This window comes from Poecilia latipinna, unplaced genomic scaffold (genome assembly GCF_001443285.1).
Source record: "Poecilia latipinna isolate Pla-1442-1.1 unplaced genomic scaffold, P_latipinna-1.0 Scaffold1027, whole genome shotgun sequence".
NCBI classification, from domain to species: domain Eukaryota; kingdom Metazoa; phylum Chordata; class Actinopteri; order Cyprinodontiformes; family Poeciliidae; genus Poecilia; species Poecilia latipinna.
In genome coordinates this window covers 152,794-164,357 of record NW_015113643.1, presented here as the reverse complement: position 1 = coordinate 164,357, position 11,564 = coordinate 152,794, and the positions used below count along the sequence as shown (strand labels likewise).

The following is an 11,564-nucleotide window of genomic DNA, read 5'->3' as shown; positions in this document are numbered from 1 at the left end:
TTTTTGATATTTTTGTTTTGTTGTTTTTTTTTTACTCTTGTTCCACATGTTTGCTGTGGAACAGGGTTCACTTCTCCGATGAGACCAAACTGAACTTTTTTTTTTTCCCCCCCAACATGCAAACCTAATGCAGCAAATTACTCTGAACACATAATTTCCAGAGCAAAACAAGGTGGTGGCGGAGTGATGCTGATGGGAAGCATTTCAACAGTAGAGACAGAAATGATGCTAAGACTTGGTGGGAAGATTAGTGGAGATAAATACAGGGCAATCCTGGACGAAAACCTGTTCGAGAAGTGCATCAGGTTTGAGGCTGTCTGGTTGGTTCACCTCCCAGCAGAGCAGCCAAAGGCACGATAAGGGTGTGTATGAACACTGTGCACCGCACGTTAAAGATTTTTATTTACAAAAGTAATTTAAAAACATCCATCACGTTCCTGCTGCTTAAAGTTGTGCTTCAACTTGTGTTGTCCAATCACATTAAAACCCAAACAAAAAAAAAATACATATTTTTTTTTAAATAGTTGTAATCTGACAAAAAATGGAATATAACTATGTCTGTTGAGCAGTGTGCATCCTCACTTTTGGTCAGGATTGCTATCATTATTGAAACACTCTTAATAAAGTAAATAATTTGCATAATAAATGCATTAGAGCAAATGATCAGGAAGTCCATAAGGAAAAGCAAAGCGGTTTTGGAAGACTAGAAACCAAAACTACTTCAGTAGAATGAAAGAAAAACAAACAAACAAACAAACAAACACATTTTTGTCTATTTGAAACAGCCTTGATGAAGACAGAATGTACCAATATGGGGACAAAATTGCAACATTAGCAAAGCCTCTTATCATACACTCTGATACATTTGAAACAGTAAAACAGAATCATATTTTAATGGGGACTTCAAACTATTTCCTGTAAACTGAAAAAAAACAAACAAGATAACACAAGGAAGGAGCAAACTGCATATCAAAACCATGAAGAGAGCCAAGAGTATTACTAAAATAAGAGGACAGCAGAAAAGTCCACCGACTACTTCTGCTGAAAGTTGAACTCTAGAGCTGCTGGAACTGCTGACACAGCATTGACGCAAGCTGCTCACAGAGATCAGAAAAAGGAGGACAGTGCGGCGAGAAGTCACCAGAGGACCTGAGGGACTCTGACGTCCCGCAGCAATCAAAACAACCTGTTTGTTTGATAAATCCAGACCAGCTGGATTTTACAAAACCTGGACATTTGGCTGCGTCACTGGTTGGGCGTAAGAGAGGCGTCTCCATGGCTGAGCCAATAACGTCAAACAATGTGAATAACTCCCCCCTTTGTGGAGGGAACCTCCCATTCAGGATGGTGACCTCTTTGAAACATGTTAACCTTTGCACCACTGAACCAGCGTGAGAAGCTCGACGCTTATTGCTCTCAGTCACCGATACAAACTAAAATAAAAATATTCATTTAAAATAATTGCACCAGGCCAATCTACTTGAGTTGAGTTCAAACTCTGGATGGAATCTGACCAACATAACTGCTTTGTGTCCGTTACCTTGGCTACAATGTCATTCATTATCAACAAGTGCCTCATTAAGACAAAACAAAGGTTGCAATGGAATAACTTCACATGACACTTTTAGCAGTGCACCTGCTGAGTAGCAGAGTGTAACACATACTGTGTATTATGTTAAAAACAAGGCAATACTTGTCCAGTTTATCTGAGAAAAAGATCATGTTGGTAACATGAGCAGCGAATTTCACTGTACCTTACTGTGTGAGAGTGTTCAAGTCCTAGACAAAAGAGAGAATACCACAGTGACCTGTTTCCCAAAGTAACCCAACACCATCCAAAGAAAAGCCTTATAATCTAAGCCCTTAAAAATGGAGGGGATTTTATGTATTGAAATCTAAAACTGTTAGGAGTTTAATAATCCACTCCTAATAGTGCATTACATAACTACTGAACAACTACGTTGTTCAGTAGTTATGTAAAGTACAGAACAATGTGAAAGATTGAGAGCAATTTCGCTTCCAAAGATGTATCAATCAGATTTGTCATGGCCAATACAGATTTTTAGATTTCTTCAAGTTATGATCTGTTAATTCTATTGTTTTCATTTGAACTATAATGGAGAAAAAAAATACTATTTTTTAAAGAGGTTGTTGATTTGAATATTATTTTTATTCAGAAAAAAAAAAAAAGGAATTACACAGGTGTCACCACTTACACACCAAAGCACATGTTATATGGTTTTAATTAAACTCAAAAAGGGCATCAAAGGATACTGAAGGTTGGTGGACCTGTAGACTAAGAAGTGAGTGAGAAAATTTTGGTTTATATTATTTGGTGCATCTCCATATGAAACCTAATAAATTCTTGAAAAAAAATGCATTGATTCACAACTTAAAGTCTTCCAACATCCTGCTGAGCTTTACAAGCCAGATCCAGCAACGATGCTTTCTGCTTTTTGAGCATCAACATGTCAGCTCAATAGCACCTGATCAAACTTTTGTACTGCTGAGAAGAAAATAAATTAGCTGGAAGAAAACCAAAAAACCACACCAATAAAGAGGGAGATCAAATGAGGACGAGCCAGTGTCAGAGTAAACAAAGCATTACATCTGTGGGGCCCAGTGAAGCATCTAGTTAAAAGGTTACCACTATCATTACACTCCCAGCCAGGACACGTCACAGAAACGCAGTCCCATGCTTATTCTTTTCTCAGCAAAAGCACTCAGGAGAAGACGGTCTTCACACCAGACTGCACTTGCTACATTAACAGCTGCCACATCACCGTAAACAGGGACTCAACAGGGAGGGATTCATCTGGGGAAAATAACAACTGGAAGCAAATGATAAACGCTACAAGAAAATCTCTTGGAGATGAAGAATGTTTCCCATATTTACAAAGGACACATTTCTCTGTCGGTTATGCATTCATGAATAAAGGAGATGTGTTTTAATAGTAAATGAATGAAAAACAAAATAAGTACATTTATTTTGAAAGTGTAGGTACACCAGTAAATCACTGAGAGATTTGAATTGATTTTCCTGCGATTGGCTCTGATCAGTGATCAGCAGATCTATCTTTTTCCTACTCAAAAATGCAGCAAAATTAAGTTAGGTAATTAGATTTTTTTTTTATATATTTATATGCAATAAAAAACATCAAACAAGTGGCTATTTGAATTTGATTTGCTTTGTTCACTGTACTTTAATGTAGGATTTAGTATTTTTTTTAATTTGTCAAAGTACCTGCAAAATGTTTTTTCTCTTTATGTGCTACAGAAAAAAAGAAAGGGGTGTTGGTCAGGAAACTGGATGGGTGCTTTCTGCAAAAACGGTTTAGAAAAGCATTGAGAAACTCTGCTTTAAGCCACTGAGATTAAACTGTGTAACAAAGATATAAGGAGATAGCATAAACAGTTTGCTTTAGATTTTTTCATGACCAACTATAATTTGAAAATTGTAATTGACCAAACAAATTTGACAAAACAGAAGGAAGGTTACAACGAGAATTCAGTATGTTACATTAAAGACAAAAAAATATATATATTTAAATTTAGAACTTATGTAGATTACAAAAAACAACTCAGTTAAATTAACTTAATAGTTTATAAGAGGTTTTAAATTACATTTAACTTGCTTTATGGCTGAAGCAGGTTAAATGTACATGAGTTTAAATTTATGTATTTTCATTCTGGTGGGGAATTCCAGTGCTTTTATAAACCGATGACATTTTTAAAGCCAAAACATTGAGCCCTAGAAATGTAGGACAGTCACTTTCTTTGACTTCATTTGTCAAAGAAAGTGACACTGTCACACAGTTTTAACTTGATCAGACTGGTTTAGCTTGTCAAGAGCGGTCAAATTCAAGAATAAGTAACTAACTGGTGGACTTTGATAAGTAGGATTAGACCCAAAATATTACATTGTTGTTTTCCTTGTTGGCATTTGTTTTGCTGATGCAGATCCTCTTACATTTTAGCTCTTGACATCATCTGTTCTGTGTGCTGTTTTATGTTTATGCGTTTGGTATTTTATTTTTAACTCATCAGTCAGACAGGGATTACAGACTAGATCTGGGTCATTTTTATTAACATTCATTAATTTCCATTGCCATTTAAATAAATACGCTGGATTCTTGATGATCACATCAAATTATTTTGTTCATATCCACTTTAGACCAAATTAAGAAATACATCTTGAGAGCACAAACACTTTGAACTTGCACAACAAACAACGTAAGCATGCAGGCTCCAGATGGTATTTTTATCAGCTGGCCTGCTATACTAACCTCACTGAGCTCCTTCTCCAGCTCCACGGCTCGCTGCACGATGGGCCCCCGCACGGCGTACTCCACCTTCTTCACTGTGGGGTTCATGTTGTCGATGGTCAGCACCTTGCCCCGGGACGTCGTCCCGTTATCGGACATTTTTGGTTTGGGAAGTCCTCGCCGCGTAGTGCTCAAACTGGATAAGGCTCTGCCGGGAGAAGAGGAGGAGGACATAGGAGGAGAGACCAGTGAGCGGAACCCGGGACCACCGCCACCCCGATGCGGTCCACCGCCGCCGGGTAAGAACAGCGCGCTTCGCCCCGGGCTTAGAAGCCGAAGGGTTCTGGGTGAAATAAGCTGCACACGCGTGGCTGACATGTTGCACAAAGTCGGACTTAAAGAGCTGGTAAAGTTTTGTTGTTTTCTTAAATCCCACAGAGGTGCACAGCGACCGGCACCACGCTGGTATCCTCAGACGACAGAGGAGAAATCAAAGTTGCGTAATTGGCACCTCGGCGCTCTTAAAAGTGCCTGAGCGATCAGACCTTTGGACTTTTCCAATGCGACTTCGATAAAGGCGCTTAGTAACCCAACAATATCCACACTCTTTAACAAACTTTTAACTTCAGAAAGTTTTTTGGGGGTGGGGGTTTGTTAAATGCGTCTAGAAGGCGTATCCCACTCCTCTCTGCTGTTTCATAAACCCGTAATCCCATCCCTCGTCCCCTCCCACTCTCCCCCAGATATCCCACGCACCGTGATTCTGTCAATCAGGGCCACGTCTCCGGTTACTGCTCAGGAAAATTCAGGCAGACGGTCAACAGAATCATCTGACTTTGCTTCATTCTGAGCTCCATGCAGTTTGGGAGGAGACTTAGAAGGCTTTTTTTTCCGCTTTCATTATTCTGAATGCTCCTCCTGCATGGAGTATTACTGGGGATGCTTAGGCCTTCTTAGTGCAACTTAAAAACTGCATAGTATAAGGAAAACATGACGTTGCAACATAGATTTTTTTTAATATCTGCAATAATAACATTAATTTCAAATAACCTGCATTTTTCTTAGTGTTGCATTTTCTGTAAATGCAACACTAACCCATCACTGCTGAGGGGGAAGCTGGTGTGGACCGTCAGCTGGCTGCCTGAACCATGGTCTACCTCACCAACAGACCACAGTATGTGAGGCTTCCTGACTGTGTCCGATGCGGTAGTTGGCAGCACTGGGGCACCTCAGGGAACAGTTCTCTTCCCTTTCCTATTCTCTCTGTACACCTCAAACTTCTAGCAACTCAGACTACTGCCATGTTCAGAAGTTCTCGGATGAAAACGTAGGCTATATTTTGTGGGAACGACCTGAAGTACAAGGAGATTAACAACTTTGTTGCTTGTTGTGAGGCCAACAACCTTTACATAAGCATGACAAAGACAAAGGAGATGGTGACTGACTTTCACATGAAGTCCATACAGACATCACCAGTGAAAGTCCAGGCCAGGGCTTTCACACTGAGATTGTGAAGGATTGTAAGTACCTGGGCATTCACCTCAAAAACAAACTGGACTGGTTCTCAAGCATAAATGTTCTGTACAAGAAGAGTCAAAGTCACCTCCATCTTATGAGGAAACTGGGGTCTCTTGGTGTGTGCAAAAAACTGCTAAAAAAAATTATGACAGTGTGGTGGCATCTGCAGTGTCTCATGTTGTGGTGCGGGTGTGGGAACACCACGAGGGACAGAAAGAGAATCAATAGGCTGGTTTGTAGAGTCAGCTTTGTCCTAGATCGGCCTCTAGATTATGCTGAGGTAGATGGTGAGAAAAAGATTTTGGCTAAATTGACATCCATTGCTGCAGCATCCACAGAGTAAAACCCAGCACTTCTGGAGGTCTTTCATCCCTTATGTCATGAGACCTTTCAGTAATCATGTGCAGTAAATCACATGTGCTCTTTAGTTACCTTCATGTGAGCTCTGTGAAGTTGGGCAATGTACATACAAAAGAGCACATTTTATTTATTCTGTATTAAAAATCTCTATAGCCCTATGCTGAACTGGCCTGAAAATGAACGTCATCATTTAAAGGGGCAGTATTGCGTACTTTCCAGGCACAAAGTGCCATTTTACAGCACAATCAACTATAATCAAAATCAAAAATCTGTATATATCAAACGTAACTTAAAAGAAATTTGATTTGGCAATTTCAACCCCTTTTGGACATGTAATAACTGATTTAAGCATGCACATATTAAGGAATGTGTTATTAATCTACATATATTGATGTTAGAACTTGTTCCAGAACAAGTTCTCAGAGCCCCACCTCCAGCCGGTAGGGTACATAGAGCTGAATGAGCTACAGGGTCTACATGAGGCACTTTGCCTCTTGGACTGTCACATGCTTTACATTTGGACTACCATGAAAAACACATTTGGGAGAGAACAAACTTTCACTAAAACTTAAAAGTCTTAAAAATGTTCTGACTTAGTATACAAATGTACCATGGTGACATTTGGCAAAGCTCACTTTTTTGCGAGCCTATTTAAGGAATGTTATTCAGGGATTCAAGTCAGCCTGTTTGTTTCTAAGGTTGGTCTACTGTATTATTGATCTAACAGTATTAAAGCTGTTTTTTAATGTTACTAAAGGCCATCATTAAAGTTAATATATAAATAAAAAGAATGATTAAACTATCAACTGTGTTATTACATTTATTTATTGAATTTGATTGCAATTCAAGTTATTTAAAAAGATTGAAATGGACCCAGCTTTTTGACTGGGTCCATTTATAAACAAAAAGTTTCATAATTTACCCACAAATGTGGGATATAGTAGTTTTTAAATGCATATCACACACATTTCATACAAACAAAAAGAAAAACAAACAAGCTTAATGGGAATATTTATGAGTAAGTGATTCATCAGGCTTAAACAAGAAACAGCAGATACCTATTGATCAAAGTGCCACATTATTCTTCACATTAATCTCAAAACCAGTTTAGTCAGATTTCAACACTAAGAGAAGCAACTTAAAAGCCAGTGTAGTTCAGACACATCTCTAACAGTGAATAATATTAATCAAAGTACCCTGGTGTGTCTTTACAATATCAACAACCTACTTCACATTTTGGTTTCCATCAAACAACTAAACATGAGGTCTGTCACTACGGGTGTAACTAAAACAAATGAGTCCAATTAAAACGCTGTTGCTGAAATTATATCGGCGAGAGTCTGTGTAGCCACTGTGCGCAGAGCAAAGGTGGGCACAGATGGCAACACTAGCAGAAAAAACTGGTGCTGCTGTGTCTGAAGTCCATAACTTTTACATTCTTCTGTTACTAGATAGCATTGTTGAGGCTGGTGGGAGAACCCATGAAGAAAGTCTTCCGTGTGGCTGCTTTGAGTGCTTTCCTCTGGTGAACCGCTTAACGTCTCCTCCTGGGTGAAGTAGCGTGATATGCTGAAGATATAAAATAGTTTCAGCAGCTCCCAGCAGCGGGATTTGGATAGTGAGGAGTCACTCAGTGGATGATGAGACGAAAGCTGCACACAGGAGACTGAGCGACGGGTCTCGCGGTTAATGAGAAGAAGTGCGAGCACGTCAGGCCGCAGAGGTACAGATCCTGGTAAGCAGCGCTCTCCGACTGCCAGGCAGCTTCTCAGGGTCTCTATGAGGGGTGACCAGAATCGGCCCACCAGCTCGGTTTCAGCTTTTTGCAGGGATGGGGTGGGACCACACAGCACACACACATCTGCTCCTGGGAGCAGCTGGAAGCGGAGCAGGCGATGGGCAACTGTGGGGCTTCCCTGAGGGAGGAAAACTGGGTAATCGCAAGAGGCTGATCCAGATGCAGATAAGGTGCGTACCAAGGCACACAACAAGACAACTTCCTGAGGTGCCAAGCGCCACCACTTCTCAGTAGCTACCACAATCCTCCCATGGACGAAGAGGCAGCCGAACTCGCTGTCTGCAGCCTGAGCAAAGCCATCCACAGCTTCTTGGAGAGGAGTTGGGTTCGGAGGAACCAGTGAATCAGCACAGTGCGTGAGGTCCCCCAGAACTCCTTGGTGCTTCTCTTCCAGCAGCTTATCGATAAGACAGAAGCAGGACCGTAGGTCCCTCTTGAGTCGTTCAATGTTCCTGAGATTGACCAGCTCATCCTGTCCCAGCACCAGCACCATGCAGCTCCAAACATTCTCCAGGAGGCGTTGTAAGCGCCTCTCCTCCTCCCCGATGCATGCTCCACTTGATCCACCTCCACTCACAGCGATGAGCATTACACTGTCGTGGAAAACCTTCCACACCACCTTTCCCCCACCCTCAGTCTCGCAGGAGGACAAAAGTGCTCCCTGTCCTCCTCCAAACATGTGCACCCCATTCAGAGAGCCGATGACTGAGAAGGGCAGCTGTTTAGAGGCCCCCCTTGTGAAAAGAGGAACCCCGCTGCTGGCTGTGAGGCAGAGCAGTTGGGTAGAACCATCCCGTAGCATCATCACAATCGACCGCTGCAATGAACCCACTAAACAAACTCGTATTTCAACTGTGGCAAATTATCAACCCGCTCGACAACCTAATTTCATTGAGCCGGTTGTGTAATGACAAGAGAGGCAAAAACTCCGACTGTTGCATCAGCAATGGTTAGCCGTTAGCGTGAATGATTGGATGATAAAGGAAACAGAAATCAACTGACATACATAACTGTGATAAACCGCTCTCCCAAACAGCCGCTTCGTTTGCTGCTAGGTTTCTTTTTGTTCTAGCTGTATTTAAACATGCTAGATTAACAAAAGAGGTTACCGTCGTTTCCACAGTAACGCTGTCCCATGATTCATCGACGAGGGTAGTTTCATCAGGCTGGTCGAGCAGCAGTTCCAAGTTACGACCTATGCTGTAACCGCCGTGGAGCGAAATGCGGACACAGACCTGGGTTCAGCCCCTGGAGGTCCGGGAAGTGTCTTTCTTGTCCAAGAACTGAACTGACTACCCGGTATGCACATCTCGCGAGAGTTGAATTTAATAACTTCGCGGGCTCGCGAGCAGATGACCATAGACGCTCTCTGGTGACGTTGGCGCTGATGATGTTTTCCCCATGGTATTACGTATACGTCGTTTTTCATCGCTGACTTAAACAAAATAAAACTTAAACTATTGAAACGCAATAAGATATATTCTTTTCAAAGGTTCTTCAACAAAGTGTTAGTTTTAAGGGTGTTCATCATTACACAACCAGCCTTTTACTCCCACCAAGAGAATTGTTTTTCATTTGAATTGTACAGTATTTACGTCACATTAAAGGCGAAAAGTTTCATTAAGAGTTTGGAAATTATTAATTGTTTCAACATGGAAAAATCTGTGATTTAAAAAAAAAGATGCAAGTAGTTTTGAGAGCCATTGCAAGTTTTTTGGACTCACGTTAAAATTTTTTAGTATTTTCTGTGGTGTAAAAAATATAAAAGATTATATATTATCCATGAAAAAAGTGCATAGCCTGGAACTAGACTTCCTTTTTTCTTATTTATTTTATTTAGAAATCTATAAATTATGGCAAATTATTTGGCAGTAGGAAGTCAAACACTGATCACTTTAAGATTAAAATAAATAAAAAAATTAAATAGAGCAAACTTTTTTTTTTTACTATTGCCAACATATAAAATACAATTTAATATTTTTTGTACTTTAAATCCAACTTATTGCCTGTTGGAGGGTGGAAATCTCACCAAATAAATAGTTTTGGAAATGTATGTGAAGATTAGATGAATGATCCTGTGATAAATAAATCCCTACTGTTCTCTTAAGCTTATTGAATCACAAACTACCATAAACATTACTTTTAATATGAACAAAGTAGTTTTTTGTGTTTATTTATTGTATTGTGTTGGAAATCCCATTTTGTATTTAATATAGCATGTAGCCTTATTTTGTCTTTACTACATGCTGGATAAAATTGATATAAAATCCATGCTATTTTTGCATTTTCACTCTTCTCAAATCTCAGCTTCTAATAATCAAAAAAAAGTCAAGAATCTTTGCAATAAATCACAGCTGTAATATTTTGTTGGCTCCTTCACTCTGTTAATGTTTTCATATAATAAAACCGCTTACATTTAAAAATACAAAGAAAAAAACCAACAACTTTGTAGCTATGAATGTTTTTATTTTTAAATACAAAAAGTTCAAAGCAAAAAAAAAAAAAAGACCACAACAGATAGATACAAAAAGGCACAATCAATTACTTTAAAAATCACAGTGTGCCATGAAAAAAAAAAACAAAACAAAAAAAACCTCTTCCTTTTACTCTAATGTTCCTAATAATTTATTTTCCTGATACAATTTCAATGTGTTCTACACTTCCCGTGGCAGTATAATGGCTTGGCATGAGGAGCAGTGCTGAGGTCATCTTCCCTGTAGCGTCTAAATGAAGGCCTGCAGGACAAAGAAACAACCACAGGCAGAGTAAATTGACTTTTTTTTAAAAAAAAATAACACTTACAAAAACATTGCCAGGAGTATTAAAGCTACTTCACAGATATATTAATCATACATGTGATTGTGCTGCATATGTATGGCCTACTTACCAATGGAGAGGGCAATTTCACAAGAAGGAGCAGACTTTCTGTGGCCTGAAGGGGTTGGTGCTGGAGGACACTCCAGTGAGCAGAGGGTCCTGCAAGGCATTCTGCAAGCAAAACTGCTGCAGGTCCACAGCTGCCTGGGAAACCTGACAACCAAAGAGGAATCAGGTGTTTCATGGAAAAAATACATGTACTGCCATTAAATAGAACAATTCCAATCAAAAAAAAAAAAAAAAGAAAATTTAAAAGTAGGAATAATACATTTGAGTCTTATGGCAGGATACCAATGAGCTAAACTGTACAAATACTGAAATCCCTTTTTATCTCTTGGGTGGAGTTGTATTCGTAGAACAAATACTGCATTACTAAAAATAGCAGGGTGTCATTTAAGCTTGTAGTTGAAAACCCATTGCATCAGTTTGAATGCAAGCCAACTGGATTCGTAGGATCGCTATAAAAACAGATCATCGCTCACTAGATGGACCTGGTGCTTTAGGAATGTAGAAATGCAGCATTCATTATTTTCAGGAAGTCATTAAAAGTATTCATGATATATTTCCCCGTTAGTGCCTGAAGAAATCCTATTGCAGTGGACTGTTTGGATTTAATAAGTTCTCATCAAACAAATACAGTTTTTTATTAGAAGGAGCAGACAAATCAATCTAATGCAACGGCTTCGTCAACATTTTATCAAAGACCATATATTTAATGTTTTAACTAAATGAAAGGGAGAGCCTGT

The 11,564-nt window shown here is 39.6% G+C and overlaps 4 protein-coding genes across 4 annotated transcripts in view; 1 reads left to right on the top strand and 3 right to left on the bottom strand.

Moving 5' to 3' along the window:
* Positions 1 to 4,919, bottom strand: part of gpt (glutamic--pyruvic transaminase) — a 24,333-nt gene extending 19,414 nt beyond the window's left edge. Inside the window, exon 1 of the mRNA XM_015051076.1 lies at positions 4,287 to 4,919. Coding sequence (XP_014906562.1) covers positions 4,287 to 4,643 — 357 coding nt within the window. The 5' untranslated portion in view covers positions 4,644 to 4,919. The remainder of the gene's footprint in view (positions 1 to 4,286) is intronic.
* The window catches only part of LOC106958897 (protein CYR61-like), a 38,935-nt gene continuing 31,853 nt past the window's right edge, over positions 4,483 to 11,564 (top strand). Inside the window, exon 1 of the mRNA XM_015051070.1 lies at positions 4,483 to 4,564. The gene's annotated coding sequence lies outside the window, so the exon portion shown is untranslated. The remainder of the gene's footprint in view (positions 4,565 to 11,564) is intronic.
* fuz (fuzzy planar cell polarity protein) lies at positions 6,948 to 9,044 on the bottom strand. Its single transcript, XM_015051068.1, has one exon. The coding sequence runs from the start codon at positions 8,744 to 8,746 to the stop codon at positions 7,448 to 7,450; it is 1,299 nt and encodes a 432-aa protein (XP_014906554.1). The 5' UTR covers positions 8,747 to 9,044; the 3' UTR covers positions 6,948 to 7,447.
* The window catches only part of LOC106958902 (guanine nucleotide-binding protein G(I)/G(S)/G(O) subunit gamma-5-like), a 5,858-nt gene continuing 4,832 nt past the window's right edge, over positions 10,539 to 11,564 (bottom strand). The window contains exons 2-3 of the mRNA XM_015051075.1: positions 10,829 to 10,971; positions 10,539 to 10,676 (exon numbers count right to left, since the gene is read on the bottom strand). Coding sequence (XP_014906561.1) covers positions 10,846 to 10,971 — 126 coding nt within the window. The 3' untranslated portion in view covers positions 10,539 to 10,676; positions 10,829 to 10,845. The remainder of the gene's footprint in view (positions 10,677 to 10,828; positions 10,972 to 11,564) is intronic.

Coding starts and splice junctions, on each gene's coding strand:
- fuz (XM_015051068.1), bottom strand. CDS start 8,746: ATGATGCTACGGGATGGTTCTACCCAACTGCTCTGCCTCACAGCCAGC.